Genomic DNA, 26350 nt, shown 5'->3' on the forward strand with positions numbered 1-26350 from the left:
CAGTGGCACGCATTTTATGACACCGAGCAGTGAAGCTCGCCGAGTCTCAGGGAAAACTAATAATATGTCATTATCCCGCAACGAAATTGATCAATTAGAAAGATAGGGAGGAGTTGGAAATATTAATTGTCCACTTCCCTCCATAGCAAAGCGGGAGACAAAATAATGAACTAAGGAGGCGTTTTAACCTCAAGGATAGGGACGTTTACAACTAGATAAGCTAGTTATAAAGCACCACGGATAAAATTAAATGAAAGGGTCCTATCACATGAGCTGTTAGATTTGATTACAATAGGCATGGCAAAAGCGCCGGAAAGCATGGAATTTCCACCATACACTAGTTGACTACTTATCTCAAAGTTCATCATTTTTAATCACTGCTACACTAATCGTTATATAATGAACTATCTTCAAAACAAATGTCGTTACTTCTGTTCCTAAAAAGGCCTGCGAACGGCCCTGTTGCGTGATTCGTCGGACTAATTACTGTGAAACTTTTTTTTTAATCAATATTGGTACATAGGTCTTGCAAACCGATTTAATTTTTTTATAAATTAGTTGCGACATCCATGTCTTTTTTTTTTTCAAGTCAAAGCCCTCCCCAAATCAAACGCCAAGGGCAACAATAAAAAGACTGGGGTGGGCTATTTGTCTAATCTATATCACAAATGTGACCCAATACCACAAAACACGTTTTAGAAGAAAGAAGTTGCAGTTTTTGGCACTTACTTCTTTGGTAAGGACTGATATTACAACGCTGAGATAATGAACTTTCGCGTGGTACAATGCAAAGCGTTGACAAAAGCTTTATTTATAAATACATAAACAATAGATAAGGCACAGGCAATCCCCTTGAATAAACAAACGCGTACTTATAATGCGAGAATAACCACCAATAATACGCTACATAAGGCAAATAGTATTTTAAAATCATGTTTTTCCCCCACAACAAACGCACAGGGTTGCAAGCTACAGAAATTATAAATCTATACACTCATTTAATTTTAGGTTCTCCAGCAGAATATACATTAATTTTTTTACAGAAGTAGTATAACGATGATCATATTCTGATGCACAACCAACTTAAAGGAGTACACAGCATTCGTTAAAATAATGCGTGCATTGTTAAATTACATATTATAAAACAAAGTTCCCTTTTATGTCTGTCTGTATGTTTTCGATTTTCTCAAAATGTACTGAACGGGTTTTTATGAAATTTGTTATGGAGATAGTTAAAGACTTTGGGAAGGTTACAGGCTTTTTATATCGAGAAAATGATAGCCGGACTTTTATCCCGGAAAACTCCTCCACGCGGGCGAAGCTTCGAGCAAAAGCTAGTATTCTCATAATTTATTTGGAATCGAGAAGGTCGCCTGGCACAACTTATTGCTATATTTTTATAAAATGTTCATGAATTATGAAGTGTTCATCAATTGTCTAAGATAACAGATTCTGCTTTTTTATTGCTTTAAATAACGAGACGAGGTTGCCCTACCATCTGATGGTAGACACACCATCCAACGCCTTGAATTACAAAGTGTTGTTTGGTATTTCATTGCGGGCGCCATCGTGAGACATGACACTTTAAGTCTTACATGTCCAGTAGTTACATTGTATACAATGTCCTTCAAACCAGAACATAACAGTGACTACACACTACTGCTTGGCGGCAAAAATAGACATTGCGGTGTTACCTACCCAGGCGGACTCTCACATATGAGAGACCTACCACCAGAATCATCAAGATGTCCAGTAACTAGTTACATACATTATAGTTTTATATCGAAACGAAAGCTGATCGAGCCGCTGCACACTTACGTACTCATAGGTAGAAAGACAACAGGGTGGTATACACGAAAACGGACTCTTTTTTTATAGGGGCACGGCAGCGACCCAACTGCATCTGATGGTAAGTGGAATAGGGTCCAATAGATTATCGACTGACTAGAGATGATTGCCCCTCGGTAGTCGACACAATTATGCCGGCCTGATGGAAGCAGATATACACAGGCTGATCCTGGAATGCGACACAATCACATGGGCCACTATGGCAGGTTTTAACACCTTGTGTATGGTGGTCGCTATCCGGGCGGATATAAAGTATATCTTACGACCAACTAATACACACTAACGTACTGCCTAGCAAAGCGAATTCCGATGTTTGTTATTATTCTGTCTTGTAACTCGACTACGAATCGAGACGCACACAAGCCTTGCAGCCTGGAGATAAGCGTGTAGGTGTTATCGTTATATTCATTCTACAGCACATTGTTTATTGGACAACGAAAGAGAAAGATGTGTATGTATTTAGTTTCTATTATTAACAAAATATTTGGACTTTTACAACTCTCAATTCAAGTATTAACACCTGATACATACTTCCATATTCCATGAGCTTATGCCAGGTGGCGTAAAAGCCCTCACCATATATACCCTCGGAATATCTATAATTTTGCAAATGACAGTCAATCTCAAATGTTTGACATTTGTAATTAAATTACTGGTACAAACTACGTGTCAACAAATCTTTATACACCTATACAACTATGAATACTATTTCAATGAAAATAATGTCGATAATAGTTTGACAGTAAAAAAATTACCTGCGCTGCGCTCCGCCATATATGCACCGGCCCTTAGTAACTATGGTGTGATTGGAAATATGAGTATCCATTTGTTTTTATAATATTGTTTTGTTTCTATATGTCCAAATGATGTCATTAAAGTTAATTATAACTGTTTATAGGTAGTAAATTCAGTGTTATTATAATCACCATAATACCAACTCTGCCTACATTTATGATTATGTTTGAAATACTAAATAAATAAATAATAATTCTTACTAATAAAAATTGGAAAATCTGAAGATAATTTGTTTTTTTAGAACTGACGTTGACCAGGGCCGCAGAATCGAAAGAAGTGGAATTTCCTCACCTAATTAATTACATTTACTATGGAACTGGATCCATAGAGCCTCATTTAGATGGATCAATAATTGATAGAAATCACGAAATAGTGGAAATAGCATCACAAAATTGACTAAAACAGTGAGGCCAAACTCATACATTCACACGCTATCATACCTTCATTGTGATTGGCCAAAATCAGCAAACACGATAAAACGCACAATTCAAAAGTGTTAGCAAAAAAAAAATTAAGTAAGCCTAAAAACAGTTGAATAGATTTGAATGAAATTTCACACATAGATAGATAAATTTTTTATCTTACAGATCCTGGATTAAGATTTTATGCCAGCAATTTCCTCTTACAAAGATTTTCCCGCCTAAATCCCGATCTACGAGAATTTTTTGCAACCGCGCAACCACTTCAACCGTAATGTGCTATTAACCTAAACGTTCTTCCAGAATTGCACCTTCCGTAACTTTTTAGTAAAAACCGTTAAAAAATCCGTTAAGTAGATTTTGAGATCGATCACATACAGACAGACAGTTTTAGGGATTTTATTTTATAATTTTTATAGATGTACCCTAACCCCCTTACTCATAGACGTTTTTTATCTAAGGACGGAGTAAAGCTGTGATAACAAGTTTGTTTCTCAGTAATAAGGGGTTAAATATTTTTTTAAGGCGATACCTATTTTAAATTGAATATTTATTCGTGTATTTACTAAGTTAGTTATTTAATTCAGGCAATGACTCCAAAAAATATTTGTCATAATTTACTCCTTAAAGTTTATTAATAAAAACCGGTGAAGTGCGAGTCGGACTCGCGTACCGAGGGTTCCGTACCAACCTGTAGGTATATAAGGAAAAGTTCACCCATCACGTCAATCGAGTCATATTTATGGTATTTATATGCCAAAATGATATCCATAACATTATAATGTGGAAAGTTGGAGGAGCATAAATTAAAAGATCTAATAAAAAGGTTTCCTTTATATGTGCTAAAAAACACTGCTTCATGCCAAATTAGGTTTTGATTCCCTTGCGAGTACTAGCGAGTTTGAAAATATGCGGCTTAAATTGCTGTTTTTTTTAAATTGCGTTTACATAGAAGTTTGATTTTGTTACAGCTTAAAGGTATTATAGAACTGAGTATTTGATATGAATTTCAATTTAATATCTCTACACGTTCATGAGGAAAGGGGTAGTAACTTTAAAATTATTAAAAATATTTTTATTATATGATGTAACAAAAAAATTACGGCTTTCGCAATTTTTTCTTTATCTGTACTATAACATGTTGCTTCGTACCAAATTTCAAGATTCTGAGTTCACGGGAAGTTCCCCGTAGGTATTAATTCCCTTGCGAGTTTCGAAATTTTGCGGCATAAACGGCAGTATCTTTTGATTGCGTTGGCTTAGAAGTTTGATTTTTTCACAGCTCCAAGGAACAGTAGACCTATATATTTGATATAAATTTCAGCTTAATACCTCCACGCGTTTCTGAGAAAAAGGGTTTTGACAGACAAACGGACGGACGAACAACAAAGTGATCCTATAAGGGTTCCGGATTTTCCTTTTGAAGTACGGAACCCTAAAAAATAAACCCAACTCATAGGATTTACCTTATATTCAAAATGACCACGATAGACTCGGTGGGGATCAAAAAAGAATCCTTTAATTAAAAAAATCTTTAAGTAAGATGCTGGTTTACAGGGTGGACACTAAAAAGAGCACGAAAAGGAATGGCCTTGTGTAAGAGCGAGGCCCCGGTTGCAGATGCGTGTATCAATATAAACGGGATCGGTGCGCACGGGATTCCAGTTGTGTCCGAATGCACGACGATGAACCTCCCAGTGATTACAGCGCTGGTCGCGGTCGCGGCGGCCATCGAGCTCTCGCCGGTTGACGACGCGCGAATTAAGTTCTACGCTCTTGAACAAGACCTATGGAGAAATGTCACCAACATTCGTTGGGTCAATGGGGTAGGAAAGCTTGGAGACTTCAAGCTTGCAAGGGCCTTTTTATCGTGGGCCGACCACATAAAGTCTATATCAACATTATCTAGCTTCCAACAGAAGTCGTGGTTATGGAATAAGGCGTGGGAACATATGCATCAGATCAACAATGAATACGAGATGTTTGAGAAGAAAATGCAAATATTATTTTCGAACGTGATAAAGCAATCCCATGAGAGGGTGTTCATAAACTACGATTTAACGAATGCGACGAGGCAGCTCGACGAGCTTCTCGAGCACGGTGACAAACTGTTGTATGATTTAGCTGTAGAGGTATGTACCAGGATTAAACCAAATCATTTTAGAAAGATTACAAATAGAGAATATCTAGTTAAGATTATGTAAGTTATTTTATAACAGATAAGTAGTGTGTAAAGCGAACAAGTCATACTCTTAAAAATTGTATAATTATTTAGAAATATTGAAATGGGCGCATAATGAGGACCGCTGTGTAAGTGATATCAACTAGGACGAGCGTACTTTGACATTCGACATTAGCCCCTTCTGCTAAATTTGAAGAAAGTATTGTAATTCACTAGATGGTGGACTGTTTACGAGTAGGGTGCGGAAGGCGAGCGGCATGCTCCTCGGCATTTAGTTGTATTCAAAACATTACATTTTCGGTTTCGTTTCCAGAATGAGAATGAGGATTGCGAGAGGTCCGTGTTCCGCGCCAAGTTGATTTACGACATATATAGCACGGTGGCGCTCACCGAGCTCAAGGGTTACGCTGTCACGCAGGTTTCTTGGATGCTGTTCAGAATGGAAGGCAGAGGTAAATATCCATGAGTCTAAAACACATTATATTATTTACCATCGCAATGCCCATACTCTATTTTTAATATTACTTATTACTTATCCATAATTTTATATAAAACAGTTTGATGCAATGAAAAACATTTTTTTTCTAGATACTGTACACGTTTATTATTCATAGCGATATTATAAATAAAAAAATCATAAGTACAACACTATTAAGTGTGCGAACTCAGGCGCTTTCTAGTATGCACTAAAGATAGTCGTCCGCTTACATTCAGGACGAACACTAACAATTCTTATCCTGTGTACCAAATACCAAAGATTCATAATTCATGTGAGCGGATCATTGAATCAGGAGGTTGTGACTGAGATCGTAAACTAATATTTTTGTGATCCGCTATAACACATGTATCCCAGTAGGTCCAGGACAATGCTGAATGCATGACTGTTTTGTGTTACAATAACAAGCGGACATAAAAACGGATAACGGACTCGTAATTATGGTGCAAAATTATCACTCGCGCGCGCGGTCAAAAAAGAGGTATATGCGTAATCAAGTTCTAGTATAATTCCCGCTCCGTGTTTTACGTGGGTTAGGTTATCGGTATCAATACACTAAATTTAAACCACAGTGCAGCATGATATCATTTAACGTTTGTAGGGTAAAATTTAAAATTCGAAACGTGAACAATATTGTAACGTGTAAGTGACGAAGCTCTATTTGTAATAATATCAGCCCTGTATTATACTTAGTCTGGCCATAAATACTGTTACACTTAATTATAAAAAAATATTACATTTGAATTTCGAATCTGTCATTTTTATACGATTGTTCATTGTGTTTTCTCATTTTGGCGCCAATACATTGTAAAATATTTTGCGATATTAAAATGGTGTGGGGTGATAAAGAGAACCGAATCGCTGTGATAGCATTACACAAAGTAGGTATGGAGCCAAATGCAAATTTTAAAAACTCTCCATACACTTGGTATTAGTAAAATGTTTGTGTACCGGGCTATTAATAGGTACAATGAGACCTCCTCTGTTTGTGACAGAAAAAGATCTGGCCGTCCACGTAGTGTTCGTACGAAAAAGGTGGTCAAAGCAGTAAGGGAAAGAATTCGAAGAAATCCTGTCCGAAAGCAAAAGATTTTATCTCGGGAAATGAAGATAGCACCTAGAACCATGTCGCGTATTTTAAAAGATGACTTAGGACTTGCAGCCTATAAGAGACGCACTGGCCATTTCTTAACTGATAATTTAAAGAAGAATAGGGTGGTAAAATCGAAACAACTACTGAAGCGGTACGCAAAGGGAGGTCACAGAAAAATTTTGTTTACGGATGAGAAAATTTTTACAATTGAGCAACATTTTAACAAACAAAATGACCGTATTTATGCTCAAAGCTCTAAGGAAGCTTCCCAATTAGTCGACAGAGTGCAACGTGGACATTATCCGACTTCAGTGATGGTTTGGTGGGGTGTTAGCTATGAAGGAGTGACTGAGCCATATTTTTGTGAAAAAGGTATCAAAACATCGGCACAAGTGTATCAAGATACCATTCTTGAGAAGGTAGTTAAGCCCCTTAACATCACCATGTTCAATAACCAAGTATGGTCCTTCCAGCAAGACTCGGCGCCGGGTCATAAAGCTCGGTCCACGCAGTCTTGGTTGGAATCGAACGTTTCGGACTTCATCAGAGCTGAAGACTGGCCGTCGTCTAGTCCCGATCTTAATCCGCTGGATTATGATTTGTGGTCAGTTTTAGAGAGTACAGCTTGCTCTAAACGCCATGATAATTTGGAGTCCCTAAAACAATCTATACGATTGGCAGTGAAGAATTTTCCCATGGAAAGAGTGCGTGCTTCTATTGATAACTGGCCTCATCGTTTAAAGGACTGTATTGCAGCCAATGGAGACCACTTCGAATAAGCTTTTTATATTTTTAATTGTTTTATATTTATGTATTAAACTGACACACTGTAAAAGTAATAAATGTTATTTGCAGTTAACAATTTTCTTTTTTCTTTATTACAATATTTATGGCAAGACTAGGTATACTGTCCCACTGTTGGGCACGGGCCTCCTCTACTTCTGAGAGGGATTAGGTCTTACTCCACCACGCTGACTTAGTGCAGATTGGTAGACTTCACACACCTTCGAAAATTCCTGTAAAGAATTTCTCGGGCATGCAGGTTTCCTCACGTTTTCCTTCACCGTTAAAGCAAGCGATAATTCACAAAGATTACACACATAATTTGGAGAAGTCAGAGGTGTGTCCTTGGGTTTTGAACCTGCGGACGTTCGCTCCAGTCCGTTCCACAACGAACTAGGCTATTGCCGCTTAAGCTCTATTTACTTATAGCTTTATACTAAATTCTTAGGATAATATTATTTACCAATTTTGCAAAATCCGTTTAATGGCTTTGTGTGAAATTCGGCAGGCAGACCCTGTTCGTCATACAACACTGTTATCGTGGTAATGTGCTACTGTGACATTTTCATTATAAGAAAACTTAACCACATTAGAAGCCACGAGCAAACGCTTATTTTTTAAATACGAACACATTAAATAAGATAATCAAAATCGAATCCGTTTTTCAGAATAAGGTTAATTTAATGCGTTTTGCTGACCAGGCTGTTTGTATTAAACTAGGAGTGCACAAACATAACGATGGTATGCGAGTATCCGATTAAGACTATATACAGTAACAATATAATGATCAAGGTGACGAGGTCAGTCGTGCGAAAAAAAAGAAAGATAAACAGCGTGAAACTGAACCGGCCAGGCTAGCGCGCGGACCACTGCGTTGGCGATATTAAACTTTTGCTTGCATTTTGCTTTGGATCGGAAACCGTTCACAATCGTTGCATCCCACTAGCTATATTTTTATGATCTTGCTTATTTGTTAGCTAATTTGATTCAAATTGTCTTTTTGTAAATTAGTTAAGTTTTTATTTTAAGTACTAAATACTATTTTAGTTCTCAGTGTTAATTTCCAAACAAATAAAAGTTAAAACACTAAATTCAGAAGTGGGATTGTGCCACATTCTGACGTTATAGTTCTAAACAATGTATAAAATTAAAAATCTTCGCTGTTAATTTCTACTTGCTTATTTGTTCGGCATGCCGAAAATTAATATTAAAAGTAGAGCTAGAAACCGTGAACATTCGTTCGTTTCGAGAATTGAGCAACAGCTTGAATCTGTAATTGCTCGATTAAATGCGTTTGAACAAAGTAATTCCAGGATCCGCAATGCTAATAAAAACTAGCGTGTGATCTGAGGTGACATCGCGTGCACTGCAGCTACCCGCGGGACAAACCGCACATTCGCTTACACCACCGATGCCGTGCAAGCCTGGAGGACCAGAGGCTAGAGACTTACCACCAGCACCGCCTAGCGATGTATCCCGCGCAAGTAGTGTGGATGCATACATGCCACCTTCCACTACCAAAGTTGTTATGAGTGAGGTAACAGATAAGCTAGTGACAGTCATGAAGGCGCTAAACCCGGTAAGATCAAAGCATACTTTTATTTCGAATTTGGACCCATCCCTACATAATTTTAATGTTTGGTGCATTGAGGTAGAACATGTACGAAATATTAACCGATGGGACGACCATGAATGTTTAGCGCGTATAGGCCATTGTCTAAAAGGTGACGCTCGCGTCTGGCTTAATGAGTAAATAAGTAATGATCGCTCTTAGTCGAATTTCAAGCGAGAGTTCCAATCATTTTGCCCGCGTCGATTAGACATTGCAAATATTCTTTTTGATGTCTTAAAAACTTTATGTGTACGCTGTACTTGTATTTCGAGTATCTCGAGGCTCTGCTCATAGTGTAATGCATCCTGGGGGCTTTGCATTTATGATACGCTCCGCATCCAAGGTGCGGCGGATGCAGTACTGATAACGCACCCTGAGGGCTCTGTTTGTTGGTTGTACACCCCAAGGGCACTGTACATTCATAGTACTTACCAGCAAACTAAGGGCTCTGCTAGTTTAGTTCTGGGTGATTTGTTTAAAAGACAACCTGCGGGATGTGTCTGTTACTTTTTGACTATTTACCGACTGACTTTTCTAATATAAAAAAATGTCTTTAAAAGGTGACGAAAATGAAATCGAAGATTACAGAACGAGTGAAAGCAACGCTGCAAATTCGTTGCAAGAAGTTGGGGTCTATGTTGACGACTCACTGCGGTTATTTAACCCAAGCCGTAATACGGGCGAGGGCGTACCTTTTTCAGGAGAGGCCGAATGAGCAAGGTTATGAGGTCAGTCGTGCGAAAAAAAAATGAAAGATAAAGTGCGTGAAACTGAACCGGCTAGGCTAGCGCGCGGACCACTGCGTTGGCGATATCACACTTTTGCTTGCATTTTGCTTTGGATCGGAAACCGTTCACAATCGTTGCATCCCACTAGCTATATTTTTATGATCTTGCTTATTCGTTAGCTAATTTGATGGAAATTGTCTTTTTGTAAATTAGTTAAGTTTTTGTTTTAAGTACACCGTACATAGTGCTTATAATTAGTAAATAAATCGGTTTTCTTTTATACAAACCGCAAAAGAATTTATACATTCGCTTCTTAAATATTATTACCACTACCGCTTATTTACGCGTTATAGTAAAGTCAAAGTAATGTTTTCGTTTAAGTTTATTTTTGTATAGAAAGAAGATTGGCGAATTTTTGTTTGATTGAATTCTCAAGCGTCTATCCAGTTCATAATAAAAAATAATTTTATTAGAAATTTGGTTAGTTAATGTGCTAAAGCCAAATCTTAGTCCGAATTAAACATATTTTCTTTATATTTATACTACTATAAGTATGGAGCATCGATATATACGTATGTACTACGTACTAGATTTGCCGTTCCGAACATTAATTGTGTTCAACTGAATTGAATTGTAATCCATTCAAACTGATTTTAGCATGGTGTCAATATTGATTGTTTTGGTTGTGTACAGAGTGGCGCTTATAATATAAAAACGCGAGTCTAAGTGCAAACCTGGATGTGAATAAAAAATATTAGTCAAATAAGTTAAATTATTTGTTGTACAAGTGAATAAATAGTTTATACAGTGACTTTTAAGTTGCCATTTTAGTTCAGATTTTGAACAAATAGATTATGTGGATGTTTATGTCTATAGAATATACGTCAATGGTATGGAGGCGTCATGTCAGCAACATTGGGTTGCCATGGCGGATGGGGAGCCAATTTTATCTGCGATCGTTATGAAGAAATGTCATTGTACTTGCGAATATTAAAAAAGAATCGAATGCAGTTATTAAGAAAACGGTCGAATTTATTGAGCAGGACTTAAAATAAAATGCTTGATGTTGTGTGTGTGTGCCAAAGGTTTGTTACACCTGAATAAACGAATAACGGTCGATGTGCTTTATTGCCACGTTATTTGGCGCGGACTATAGGTATAGACTAGTGATGGCAATGCTATTTCAAATTAACTTCATCCGCATGCTTATTTTCATGTCTTAGCATGCTAAATAACCATGCTAATGCTTATTGCTAGAATGACGCACGAATTAAAATTGTGTGAATTTTAATTTGCGAATTTCACAAATTTAAATGCACAATGAAGAATTAGCAATTTGCGCGCGCTCAACGAACTAAGTTTATACTGTACTTATAATACATAAGTACCTAGTAAAGTGTGCAAGTTTTTAAATACAAACCTTTTAATTTTCTATTCAGGCATAATTGATATTATTATCCGGTATAATATTCGGTTATTTTCCAAGAATATAAACAATTGAATGAGTCACTCCGCGCGACATTTTTTACATAAAAATTTAAGACTAAGCACTATTATTTTTTAGTTCACTAATGAAATAATAGATTCCGTTATCCGATAGTGAAATAATAGATCCGTTTAACAAAAATAAATACGCACGGCGAGCGTCGAGTGTACTATTAGCCCTGAGTAAAGGTACTGGCCGAGCCGATATAAACCAAAAAAGAGTGTATTACCCTATGCTTGGTCTCTGTATATTTATTTACTCATGTGGCATTAATAGGGTTTTAATAATTATTAGATTATACTTAATTATTCATTTCGAAGCTTTTTTATGTTTATCATAAGGATTTCAAAATATATAGGTACCTACTTCAATCTTTACTCGATAAGACATAGATATCCTCTAAAACTTCAAAGTGATCTGACGACACCACCCGCGTGTGCGGTGTAACCTTTTTCAAAATGAAATCTCACTTTTCCGGAATATAAAATAACCATACACTGAACTGGTTTTAGTTTAACCGTGCGTCAAATTTTATCCAAATCTGTTTTTGCGACTATCAAGCTTAATTCTAACAAGCATCTAAATACGTTTATAAAATTTAATATAATTGTCATTAGAGTATTTGGTACAGTTATTATTTTTATCAGGTAATTTCTCGCAAGAGATCACTGAGTCGCGGAAGAGGTACTCCCTCCGAGCCGCCCGCGCCGCTACAGAGGCTAATAGAGCTATCTCAGCATCACGAAAAGAAATCCAGATGTGCGACCCCTCCAAGCATATTGAAGGTCAGTTCTTTGTCCAGTATTGTTTCAGTGCTCGACTGTGAATCTACTGCACCTGATGGTAAGGTCCAGATAGTGTCTAGGAACGAGAGATGAATAACACTCGCCAGTCGACACAATTATGCCGGACTGCTTGAAGCCAAATAAACTCAGGCTGACCCCGGAAAGCGACTAGGGCATGCAATCCGATAATTATGGATAATTTATCGGTTATCGGGCCATTTAAGAGGAACGATAAATATCGAAAAAAATATCGACAAATATAGATTATCGAAAAAAAATTCTAATGCCTTTTTTACACTAATTGCAAATAAATTCGCCGTATAACTTGGTTTATAAATGTAACTTTGAATTATGAGAAATGAATACATTCGAATAAGCCGTTTTTACACACTCGTATTCAGGACCCGTACTCGTAAATTTTTAACATTGATGTAAGTCGTTAATCGTAATGTAGAATTACTTTATAGAGGCAATATAGTCTATAGTCAAGAGGGTAATCTTCTTTAAGTAAGAAATACCATAGTTGGTTTTAAAACGTTTTATATTATTTATTTTTTTCAGTATGTTATATACTGCTCAAAACAATTGGAGGAAGGGGATTTGCTCTTTGATGGGCACGCTTCGAAGCTCATGCCGGTAAATGCTCAAGTTCCACAGGGTTCGATGTTATCGCCTTCCTTATTTCTTCTGCATAATGATATGTTATCGCTCGGCAACATTTATTGTTATGCAGAAGACAGCACGGTTCATGGGCGATACTGTTATCCCCCTGGTTCGTTGTGAGGAGGCGCGAAGATCTTGTCGTGGGGGTCAACCGGACTTTGGCTTCATTTTTATATGGGGTGCCAAGAACCTAGTTGGGTTTAAAGTCAAGAAAACCCAGGTGAGTGCGATCACGTGAAAAAGATTCCCGTTTTGTTTTCTCCCCAATCTTCAGGGTATTTCACTCTCATTGCAGAATGACCTGCGTATCCTCTGTCTATATTCGTTGTGATCGGAATCCAAATAATCACATCGAAGGCCATAATATATGCCACGTCACGTAGGGTTGGAATTCTGAACAGGCATGCTTCGGTCTCTCACGCTCAGTCCATTGGCTCTCGTGAATTCGCGGTTATCGAATACTGCTCGCCCCTTAGGGACGGTTATGCCCAATACTCGCTCGATGCCTTGGATGGATTGCAGCGGCAGGCCATCTGCATGATGATACAGACATGACGAGAAACATACAACAAGCTTGCTGCAGTTGCGGAGAGATGTCGCTTCTCTCAGCGTGTTCTACCAACTATATCTTTGTATCTTTAGAACTTCCCTAGCAGAACCACTCGCGCTGGCATGGGAAACCACAGTATGATAGTTAAAACCATCACGGCCCGAACGCATAGGTACGCCAACTCTTTTATTTGCCGCTCCATCAGACTGGAATAGTTTGAGTGGGCGCGTGTTCCCTTCTTCCTATAATCCTAAATCCTTCCGCCGTAGCCTTCTCTTGCCTTCGCGCATACCATCACTTGCAGTACAGTTACTTTGCCGTGCCAGAATAAAAAATAAAAAGGTGTTTATACTCTGTTGGCCACTTTATTTAAAACTACTAACAAAAATGGTGATCCTCTTTTGGTTTTAATTCTATAAAAAAAAACTACATTATTTAGTGGCCAGCTATAATTAAAACCTTAAGCAGGAAGTTTAATTCTACTTTTAAATATTGTACCGCCGATTGCTTTGAGCAGTATATAATATGAATGACATGTATCCATAGCAAAGTGAAAAAAAAAAACAAGTTTTTTATTTTATTTTAAAAACCGATATTTGTCGGATTTTTATTGGAAAATAAAAACGTTAATTTTTTTATCGATTATCTGAATATTCCGATAATTGCATGTCCTATACGCGACCCACTTAGGTGGCAATGGCGGGTTTAACTCCTACTGTACGGTGATCGCTATCCGGACAGATAAAAATATCCTATCACCTATATCCTATCCTATCATATATGTGTACATATATGCACTGTATAATGTCGTCCAGGAACTACGTACGAGCAAGTAACTCGCCTGCTGCAGGGCTACGTGGAGAACGAAGTGGACATGAACGAGAGCGGCACTTGCAGCGACAACTGCCCCGGGTACACGAGCGCCTATCGCTACGGCTGTTACATGGACCAGTTCTGCGCCCAACAAAAGAGTTGCTACGGAACTATTAGAGATTGTCGCTTTGTCGAATCGCATATGACTGTTTGTACTTCGGTATGTATTTTTCACCTATTGTATCTATACTATTATATAAAGCTGAAGAGTTTGTTTGTTTGTTTGTTTGAACGCGCTAATCTCAGGAACTACCGGTCCAAACTGAAAAATTCTTTTTGCGTTGGATAGCCCTTTGTTCGTGGAGTGCTATAGGCTATATATCATCACGCTATACCCAATAGGAGCGGAGCAGTAATGGCTAATCTCAGGAACTACCGGTCCAAACTGAAAAATTCTTTTTGCGTTGGATAGCCCTTTGTTCGTGGAGTGCTATATGCTATATATCATCACGCTATGACCAATAGGAGCGGAGCAGTAATGGCTAATCTCAGGAACTACCGGTCCAAACTGAAAAAATATTTTTGCGTTGGATAGCCCTTTGTTCGTGGAGTACTATATGCTATATATCATCACGCTATGACCAATAGGAGCGGAGCAGTAATGGCTAATCTCAGGAACTACCGATTCGAACTGAAAAATTCTTTTTGTGTTGAATAGCTCTTTGTTTGTAGAGTGCTCTAAGTTATATATCATCACGCTATGACCAATAGGGGCGGAGCAGTAATGGCTAAACTCAGGAACTACCAGTTTGAACTGAAAAATTCGTTTTGTGTTGGATAGCCCTTTATTTGTGGAGTGCTATAGGCTGTATATCATCACGCTATGACCAATAGGAGCGGAGCAGTAATGAAACATGTTGCAAAAACGGGGACAATTTATTAGTTTTGAGAGCTTCCGTTGCGTGCGCTGCGTAAACGGTTAAAGTTATGCAACAATGATGTATGACGGGATTGTTTCTCTTAAAAAGTTCTAAAAAATCTATATATATAAAAATCAATTGCTGTTCGTTAGTCTCGCTAAAACTCGAGAACGGCTGAACCGATTTGGCTAATTTTGGTTTTGAATTATTTGTGGAAGTCCAGGGATGGATTAAATGATGACGAAAATAAATAATAAATAACGGAAAAAACTAAAAATGACAACTTAAGTTTTCAATACAAAATGTTCCTAGCCATGAAACATTTGATGTCTTTTGTCTGGCTATCACATATATGTAGGTGCGTTAAGAAATTTGTCTGTTTCATAGTTGTAATATGAGGTCCGATTTCTTTGGTTTATTTTGTTGAAATACAAAACATTTCAGAAATAAATAAAGTGTAAAAGTGTCAGTTGGTTCTCAAAAATAGAAAACAAATAAAGAAATTTCAAGACTATTATTAAAATCTATCATCAATTGTTCAGTGCACGAGAACTTTATTTAATGTTATTGTCGCAAATTGCCACGGAGAAGATGACTTAGATCGTCGAAGTTAATGAAATGTGCGACGAGCTACCTCACGTGCAAACCTTACTGTTGACTAACGGGAGACAGATAATGATAACATACGTATTGGTATGGCAAAATTGCGTTCCACAATGAATAATAATAATAAATGTATGTAGGTGATACGAAGTTCACCGGGTCATCTAGTATATTATAAAACAAAGTCCTCCACTGCATCTGTCTGCCTGAACGTGTTAAACTCAAAAACTACCCAACGTATTAAGATGCAATTTGGTATGGAGACAGTTTGAGACCCTGGGAAGAACATAGACTCCCGGGAAACTACTACTTTTATAACGGAAAACTTTAGCCTGAAAAACTTTATAACGCGGGCGGAGCCGCGGGCAAAAGCTAGTATTTTAATATAGGTAAAACATGTAATTGCGCGGGGTTAGGAGTTAGATGGGCTATCTGCGTGACGATGCCGTCGGGTAGGTACTGCTTGCGGTAGGATATTCGCTTGGATAGCCACTAACATATTATACATGCTGTAAAACGCGCCATAGTGACGCAAGTAAGTATACCGCATTCCAAGATCATCCTGTGTGTATCCGGCTTTAAACACACTAGGTTAATAGGGTGTTTGACTGGTGTAACCAAAAAATATAAAACTGCTCTGGAGAAAGAATAGTGGGCGACAATATTTATCAAATAGATTTTTTTGTTTTAAACGTATTGTAAATATTTTATATATACGTCATTAACATTTTGAATTTTTAATCTGTACCACTCGCGGCCTACAACGACGCGATGCCGGCCACCATTCCTAGTGACGTCATCTCTCATAAACATTACATCATTCAATACAATAAATATATAGTAACGACTGCATAACACATAGAACAACAGATGGCACGCACTCATAACTTTAAAAAAACTATAGTTTATATTTGACACTTACATTAAAACATTATTTTTTTTAGGTGACAACAACATTTATAACATAATATACAACTATAAACTTACATTGAAATGAACTTCACAAAAATAAATCGTCGATTTATCCCACGTATATTTTGGATCTCGTCGTGCTCAAGGCCACCACTTTCTTAAATCTTTTGATTTTGTCACATAAATGAACAATTTATCGGGATTATGTGGTATTGAGTTTTTACGTAAAGACACTGAACAATATTTATATGCTGGCATATTCATTTTTTGTGGGAAAAATAACAACTAGCAGATATAAATCGTAGACATTTTGTTTTGTTGTAAGGTGCAGGTTACGTGTCACAACTGTCACGAATGTTTGTATATGAGCGATGACATCACAAGGGTTAACGTCACTTGACAACGTGTTTTGGCGCGAAATTATAAATGACAAAAGAAAATCACGGATATTTAATAAATTAAGCATATTTTAACAATAAAAATATAATTCATGCTATAAGTGAATAGTCCTCTATCGTAGTAAATACATTTTAAAAAATTGTCAAACACCCTATTGTGTATACTGACACTATCAGGACCGCAGTCAGTTTACCATCAGGTACAGTCAATTTGCCATGCCCGTATAAATATATACCTGTAGCGTATAGAATATACCGTACGCAGTGTGGTTCACAAGGCAAATGTTTAAGCTGTATTCTATTTCATTTAAAATTTTGTTATTAATTTAATATTACATCACTAGTTGTGCCCACAACTGCGTCTGTGTTCTTAGATCTATCTCAGCGTTATATTCCCGTAACAAAAGACGCGGCGCAGCGCGGTGAGGTACTGAACGACTAAGTAAAAATAAATATATCTTTTGAGTTCTTAGATCAATTTTGACTAAATAAACACAAATCGATGGCTCCTAAGTAAACTATCGTATCTGAAAAAAATGCGACATTCACATTTTAGCGTTTCGTGATCTAGATACTGTTTACTACCTTTTATATCATATTTAAGTATGTGTCTGATTACCTTCTTTTTATGTTTTAACAAACCAATCTTAATGTTGCATTCGAAAAATATTAATTTTAAACCAATTTCTGTAATTTTGTCACAACTATATTTTGTAAGTAAACTATAATTAGGTACTTTTTTTAGGCATTTTTTTAGTTTGCGCTCTCTTTAAACCCATAATAGCCCATAATTAATTTTTGGTTATTAAATTTATTAGACAGATTCAATGGCTGCATATTATGATTGAATTTTTAATCGTAAAAATGAAACAGTTCAGCTTATTCAATTCTTTCAATGATTCATATTATAATCATAAATCATAGTTAATAGATTTCATTATTTGAATTGTTATTTTTCCTTTAATTTCAAAAACTTACACAATAACATTTTATTCCAATCTCCGTATTTACAAATATTGATATAAAAGTTAAAATAATTGACCTAAAATTATTAGCTTCTTAGATTATTGATTTTTTTTAATTCCTATTAATATATATTTTTTTCGTTAAATATCAAGAGTTTTTGAGTAAATAACGAAATACCTTTCTTTTCATCCTATTTTATTACCTACAATTATATTTTTTTGTGTGTTCTTAAATTCGGAATATTTTTTTCTAGGCACCATTTCGAATCGAATGAGCTATCGCTCATATTTTTAAGAGCTTTATCAAGAATTTAAACCTTTTTGGACTTATTGGCTGGACAATTTATCAGTATGCAGCGTTTATTGTTTATTGAATTTGAGACGAGTTTAAATATTTTATGTGTAGGCGGTAATTGGCGTTTATTGGAGTAATATTGCAAGTACAACATTTTTATTGCTGCACAATGAATATGTTGTTTGAAAAAAATAAATATTTCATATAAAAAGATTTTGTTAAAGAGCGCATTGTTTTGAATGTTTGTATTGACACCGATCCTACGTGGACGCCTTTATCGTTGAGTCTTTTCATTCATTCATTTTAAGTGTAGGCGTTGCTTTGAATTCTTATTACAGTAATATTACAAGACTAACATTTTTATTGCTGCACTTGTCCAGTTTGTAAACTTTAGCTAGTTTCTTTAGCCAATTATTTAGTTTTCACTCGCTTTAAACCAAAAGTCTATAATCAATTTACAGTTATTGGTTTAATAGCTACATATTATGATTGAATTTGAATCGTAAAAATTACTTAAACAGTTCAGTTAATTTAATTATATTTAATTAATTAGTTTATTTTAATTATTAGTTCAATAATTCAAATAATCATATATCATTGTTATTGGTTTCATTATTAGAAATTGATATTTTTCCTCCACATCTTTTATGCTTTCTAGAACATTTTATTTACTTTTTGAAGGGCATGGCCGCTTTTTGTATGAGAGCTGGTTTTTTGTTCCGAATAAATTTCAGCCAACCTCAAACTACCAGTAAGTTCTTCCATAATAAAGTGCCAAAAATGAGTAACTTGAAGTCATTAAAATAATAATTTTAGACCCTCCATTTATAAGAAAAATAAGAAAGAAATTTCATGGCTGAGTAATTCATACAAATAACTCCATGATTCGTCAATATAAATACCTGTTTTTTTTTTACATAAGTAAGTGTTATTATTGTCATTTGCGGATATCAATGGAAAATTAAAAAAAAAAAAACAAAATTAGAAAAAAATGTCATTCGCAAAAATAATTCTCAGAAACAAATAAACAACACTTTTGATTACTTATTTTTTGGGATGCGTTCCAAAGTAATTACATTTATATTTCTAAAGAGTTCATTTTAAGTGTAATATTTAAATAAAATAAAATTAAAAACATCTCACAATCTCAAAAATTAAATGATTTTCAATAGGCTCGTTTTATGAACCGGTCGATGAGGCTCACGCACACATCGCTACGCTATATATTATCGAAACTTAAAATCTAATATAGTAGATAATATTTGCAATAGCAAGAAATAAGGAGAAACATTGCAAAATGAAATTTCGTAGAAAGTCCGTGTAGATAAAACACATTTTTTTGTGCGTAGTGCGTAAAATTGAGATACAACAATATTAGCCAATTACAACGGTCCTATGTCTACTCCCTGCGAAGGTTGCCATGTCGTCAGTACTGAGAAACAGACTTGTTATCACGCATTTCCGTCGTGTGTACTCCCTCATTTCGGATTGTACCATGTTAGAGAGGGATTGTACCTTTGAGGGACGTATTCGTTCATCATATTCAGCTATAAAATCATTAAAATAATGGTTGGCTTGGAAATGCCGCGAGTTTATGTTACTATACTCAAGGCGTTAATTGACAAAACTTTCAGTACACCATATCTCTTGTCCCTATAAGGTACAAACAAAATAAAAAACGGTACAATCCGGTACTAACCTAGTACAATCCTTTGGCAATATAAAAAAAATGTTATTTTAAATAAATATCTCGGGACATTGCAGACCGATCAAGCAAAATGTGTATGGAAGTGTACTAGTACGAACTTCCTGATTGTACATAACGAAACGTTAAAAAAGTGAATATCGCTATTTTTTCAGATACGATAGTTTACTTAGAAGCCATCGTAATGTTACAAGAAATTAAGTCTGATATTTTTCTGTAAAGAGATTTGGAATTGAATAGGCCAGCGGGGTGGACTAAGGCTCTCCTCTCTGTAGTATGGGACGCCCGTGTTCAGTAGTGGGATGGTATAATACAGGGCTGATGTTTTTATATAGGTTCCAGGAATTTGTATAAAAACAAACTTTGGATAGACATGGTACATTTACGATTTTATGATCTAGAAAATGATAACCAGATTGGGACTAATGTCTCGAAGGGCCTCGATTTCATCTCTCAGTTCGGCTAATTCAAATTGGTTTTTCTTTGGCGGTAATAAATATCGAATCAATCAACATCCGACAAAATTTATTAAAATAAAGATTATTTTCCATTTTTTAATAGAGCCGGAGCAGTAACCGCCTTTACGAATGGATCCAATATGACGGCGGACGTAGACTCGGCGAGGCCGGCAGCTGCTCAAAGGATACAAATCGGGTGATTAACTATTCATCATATATGTATACATAATAACAATTAATTTATTGATGTAATTCACTATGATTGATGTAAATGGGATGGCATAAATAAGTCGGTTCGACCGCGATAGTAATTCATACACAACGCGTGTAAAAATTAGCGGCAGCAACACAGGTCTATTTTAAAAGATACGTGTGAGCTATACAAAACACAGCATTTATTATATCGCCCTGTTCTAACATAAAATTTACGGATGCATCTTTGTTGTTTTTTTTTAAATACGCAAAGCTAGTGTTTCTGCAATGGTGTTGTGCGCCTAACTACACGATAGGTGGCGCCGCAGACAACGTATTAATGCTAGTCACTGCAGGTGTATTCGTGGTACCGAGGTTTCTACCACTGCTCCTACTGCCTGTGCTTATGCGACGACGACACCTACTCTCACCGATACTTCAGCCTGCGCGCGGCCACTTCAGATGTCCACACCAACAAGTGCGTTTTTTGCTTATATTATTATAACTAGCGACCCGCCCCGGCTTCGCACGGGTGCAATGCTGACTATTTAATGGATGTTATCATTATACATATAAACCTTCCTCTTGAATCACTCTATCTATTAAAAAAAACGCATCAAAATCCGTTGCGTAGTTTTAAAGATTTAAGCACACATAGGGACAGAGAAAGCGACTTTGTTTTATACTATGTAGTGATGATTTAAAGGACAACTAGCGTGTTTTATAAAACTTATGCTTATATAATTGGATTGAAAAAAAAAACTCAATTAAAAGCAGGGATGTTATGGATATGAAATTTCGGATATGGATATTTATAGTTCTACGACAAAAGTTATTGGACCAAAGTTGTAAAGAATGTAATTTGCAACAAAAAATGTTTAATTTTTTTTTTTGTCAGATAAATAGTTTAAGAGATACATCGTAAAAACCATTTCAACCCCTATTTTCAAGATGGCGGCCGTGGGACAAGGGTGGCGACCCCACAAACTTGGTTTTAGCTTTACACTGACCCCCCCTACACTTCTAAAAAATAAAATTGCGTCCTCTAAAAAACGCAACCCCAAATGTAACTTTTCAATGGACTATTATTTCAAAACGCGGTTTAAGAAAAACTCTGGTTTAAACCTATGAAAAGAACGGTTTATTCAAAAGTGGTATTACAAAAAGTGGTTTAAACATAAACCATGGACTATTTGATGGTCTAAAGCTAAACTTCGGCGACCCCTGGTTTAATGATGGTCTCATTCGTAAATATCTATTAAGTTAGCGTCTATTTCGTTGACTTGTGTTATTTTTTACCCGAAAATGGATATTTACATCGTTGAGCTACTGGAAACGCCATTAGTTATATAACAAAAAAGCTATTTGAAGGATTTTTTGTTTACTTACTTTTTCCTCAGATCTCCAATTCTCAGACCATTTTTCTTTTGTTGATCCATCAAAATATTATTAAAATAGGTAATATTATTAACAAAGAGACAATTGTTCTGTATAATTAGAAATTGGTGGCATATTCCAAAGCACTTTGCGATAGTTTTGTTTAATGTTATAGTTTCATATAACGCGCGGGAAGCTAACGTTTCGTAACACGCATTTAGATGTATTACCAGCTAATACAACATTAGTCAAAACTTGAAACCTAAACAAAACTTCAATCGAAGGTATAACAATTGTTGATGTTGGGGCAAAATAACCAAGTTTAATATTTTTAACACTCCTAAACATTATTTAATCATTAACATTGTATGAAAACGTCTACTTTTTTGGGTATTTGGAACGTTGCGATTGAATGATATCGTGTTGAATGAATTTTGTTTGTATTTATATGTGGTTTATATTTAGGCCAAGGTTCAAATGGCGATGCTAAGAAGTCTACGGTGTTTATGAGTTTTCTTATACGGACACATTTAAACCATGGTTTCCCAGATAAGCCTGGTTTTGTTAGTACAGGTTTAAGCCAAGGTTTATTTCGCTTTTATATTAAGACGTATAATGTTGTTGTCTCTGCGTCACTAGTCGTGTACAACGTAGTTTTATTTTAAATAACAATATATGTATGTCAAATAAACCATATACCTTCTAGGGTTGTGACGGGTATCCGTCTAGTGAAGCATGATCGAGTGTTCCACTTGCAAGTGTACGAAGGAAACCTACTCGCGCGGGGGGTGGTGGAGCCGGTCGGCTGGGTGCCGGTAGACAAGTTCGACCCCTCGGACTTTGGTGTATATAAAGGGCAGGACTACCACAAGTTGACTTTCGAAAGCCGCACCATCGACCTCAACAAAATGAACGCAGGAGAAAGCCGCCTACTCACCGGTATTCGGTAGGTTTTTGTGAATTGTTTTACGGTACGCTAAGAGGTGTCCCAATTGACCCTTATTGATATTTGTTGTAAATACTCGACGGAATTTGTCAACTATCTATGTTTAGGGTACCTATCAGTGGCGAAGGGTGAAAATTTTCAAAAGGTAACCCGACGAAATATTTTTTTCTACAGTTAACATGTAATACGCTGTTCACAATAAATTAAAATCAGTAAAATATCATAATACATAATAATTTCCTTCGAACATAAACATTATTTCTAAACTCTAAATTTAACAAATAATCACATATTTTGAACACAGGTACTTATCTAAAAGAGCCCAACAAAAATTAATAACCCACACTATACACAAACACTAATTATACATTCTAAATTATTAAAAAATTTCGCGCCAATGGGCCAACATTAAGCCGCAAATTCTCGGGTTACCCTGAAGTACACATACACGCACGCACACATGTATTTTTACGTCACTTCCAAAAGATTAGACAAAGACACCGCGCTGCGTGTGAAAGAGACAACAATATCGCGAGGGAAGCTATGCGCGGCCGGGTTCACTTCGAACACTATAAGGCGCGAGCATTGCGCGCGAGTTACGATTTAACGAATTGATAATAATATGAACTATGTACCGTAATCGTTGAAGTATTGATTTAATGAAATAAGTAGACATAGGATAACTTGTTTGAATATACTATTATTATTCTAGTTATATAGTTATGTTTTTCATTTATTATTTTAAGTTAATTTACAAAAGGTAACCCGGTAGGAATCGGCTTGTATGGACGCTTCGCCACTGGTACCTATTAACACATTTATACAAGGTGTTGTTTTGCATTCCCGCTATTATTACGGAGGTTATACTCCACTTATAGGACACGAATCAATGAAAACATAAGAACCGAAAATTAAACTTTTAAAAATAAATTATTGATTAAAAATAAAACCACCCGTGTAATGGGAATCACTCCGATTCACGCCGTGTGGCATCAATGATTTTCGCGCCACACGCCACACACAAAGTGCTTTGACGCGCGGCGACTTGCCCTGTCGATTGCAAACAGCTGGTGCCGTGCGTGTATGTGTAAGCTATTCGCGTTGCCGCGGGGACATATTCTGACATGTAAGTGGGGGTTAATTCTAAATTATAGCAAAATAATTTAATCAAATATTTGGATTCCAGTTTAAGGTAGGACTTGCATTGTATTATTAGATGATTATGTTTACCCATTACAATTGACTGTTCAAAAATGGCGGGGGTGCAAAACAACACCTTGTATACATAATTATGTTTGTGACACATAATTTAACATCAAGTTGCAAATATTTATGGACATCAAAAAGCGGTGATCACATCCTACGATGATGTACTTGCTCATACATTTTCCTTGCTTTAAAAAACGACTGAATGTAACAAAAATTATAACCTAACCTTTATATGTACTGTTATAGGTTCCGCGTGATTATCAACCACTTGCACTTCGAAATCCACACCACACCATTCAACTATACTACGGGACTACTTTTACCGAACATGAGTCGTTGGGAGCCGTCGTGGAGATCGAGGTTCGATTTTTGTTCACTAACTTCATATCAAAACTATGAACAACGATGTTGTGAAACGTAACCGTGTGGCCTCTTTGGTCTGATGGCAGTGTATATAGACATCCGCCGGAGTGTCGACGGTGATGGTCTCAAATACGAACCCGGTAATAAAGATTTTCTGATCAATATGAGTTAGAATTAAGTTGTGCTAAGGGCAACGGGCCATCTAATATGTGAAACCTAGCACCGCTGCCAAAATGTCGGGTGTTACATCTGTACCTCCCTATGAATAGGGAAAAATGCGTGATGATATTTTATTTGGTTTCCAGCCATAATTTGGCCTTGCATGCTCCCGATATTCCAACGCGCAGTCCCTCCAAGCTGCACGTGGATTCGAACGACGACCAGTACGTGGAGTTCACGCACTCCGACTTCGACGCGGACGCCGCGCAGAGCACCGTGCCCTTCATAGACGTCCAGCCGGTGCTGCCTAGCAAGGGTCAGTGCGGAATCTTATAAGTCTATATTCTTAACCTCTCTTACGATACCCACTTCTTATTAGTCAACGCGAGACAGGTAATGTAGTTGAAAAACACACTCACGCCTTTATCCCTAAAATGGTAGGCAGAGGCGCAGCCAGGGCAATATGTTAGCCCTTGTGTGTACGGATGTGACAGGGAGAGAGTCCGTCGTCATATAGAGTCATTGTGTGGTGCGCAGGCGCGGGCCTGGCGACGGGCGCGGGCGTGCTGCACCGCGGCGCGGCGGGCTCGGGCGGGCTGCTGGCGCTGCGCCTGCTCATGTACGAGTACGCGCGCCACGTCCGCGCCGACCCGCCCAGCGAGCCCTTCCAAGAGCACGAGGACATCGACCAAGTCGACACAGGCGACTACGTAGACCCATTGGATGACATTTTTATGCTTGTGGACTAATCATAATGAATTCTTATTTGTTAGGTCATTAATAGGGTACCGGACTCATTTTTGTTCTTTACTATTATCAAATATTTACGTTATATAAATTATAACACACAAGGAATTATTAAAATCCGGTAAAAAATCAATAAGTTATAAGTCTTTGAATGGCGGTGGAAGGGGTAATTAACAAGAAACAGAAAAGAGACGAAATACCCACTTTTGACGTCATCGGGAAATTACGACGCGTGCGAAAGAAAGAGATTACATATAGAATAATGAACAAAATCAAACATAGGCCGGTTCCCTATTGTAAACAGAATATCACTGTCGTGTATAATTTTTACTATTGCAACCGTACAAACGAGGAAATTAATCGTCAAACTTTTGTTACGTAATTGGCTATCATTGTTCACCCCGAGTTAGACACTCAAGAAACAATAATAATTATATCGCTGTTAAGCAATGTTAATAAATATTAATTGTATTCGTCGATTTTTTTTTTTAAGATTCGCTACTGCTTAAACTTAAAAAATACAATGAAATATTCGATATGAACACGAGATATCAATCGTTTGAGCGGCCCTATCATATAAGCTTACTTATAATTCTATAATATATTACCATCGATATTTAGATACTTTTAATTTTCATAGTTTAGACAAGTTGTCGACCTCAACAACGAATTAGTAATTTTATTAAAAACTGTAAGACAGTCAATGCGTAAAAAAAAAACAGATTTAATACTAAGTATGCTTTTTAGTTTTCTAATTACCCTTATTGTTTAAATTAGTTATTAAAATACAATAAAATATGCTTTCTATACAAATGTTTGTTTGCTTATTGTGGCACCATGTTTACATG

General features: G+C 36.6%; 2 protein-coding genes across 2 annotated transcripts in view; one reads left to right on the forward strand and one right to left on the reverse strand.

Moving 5' to 3' along the window:
* Nucleotides 1-26350, reverse strand: part of LOC115452559 (E3 ubiquitin-protein ligase Ubr3) — a 108276-nt gene that overhangs the window by 39011 nt on the left and 42915 nt on the right. The window lies entirely within an intron of this gene.
* LOC115442927 lies at nt 4634-26315 on the forward strand. Its single transcript, XM_037438434.1, has 10 exons — nt 4634-5194; nt 5558-5696; nt 12090-12227; nt 14256-14473; nt 20613-20705; nt 21058-21179; nt 22785-23024; nt 24480-24593; nt 24902-25071; nt 25293-26315. Exons 1-10 carry the CDS (start codon nt 4649-4651, stop codon nt 25502-25504), a joined length of 1992 nt encoding a protein of 663 aa, XP_037294331.1. The 5' UTR covers nt 4634-4648; the 3' UTR covers nt 25505-26315.

Source organism: Manduca sexta, chromosome 14 (genome assembly GCF_014839805.1).
Source record: "Manduca sexta isolate Smith_Timp_Sample1 chromosome 14, JHU_Msex_v1.0, whole genome shotgun sequence".
Classification (NCBI taxonomy): domain Eukaryota; kingdom Metazoa; phylum Arthropoda; class Insecta; order Lepidoptera; family Sphingidae; genus Manduca; species Manduca sexta.

Bases quoted from the DNA above. Each gene is read 5' to 3' on its own strand.
- LOC115442927 (XM_037438434.1), top strand. From the start codon at position 4,649: ATGGCCTTGTGTAAGAGCGAGGCCCCGGTTGCAGATGCGTGTATCAAT. The intron at 12,228-14,255 runs GTCAGTTCTTTG...AATGTCGTCCAG, and splicing joins CCCCTCCAAGCATATTGAAG to GAACTACGTACGAGCAAGTA. The intron at 24,594-24,901 runs GTTCGATTTTTG...TTTGGTTTCCAG, and splicing joins GAGCCGTCGTGGAGATCGAG to CCATAATTTGGCCTTGCATG.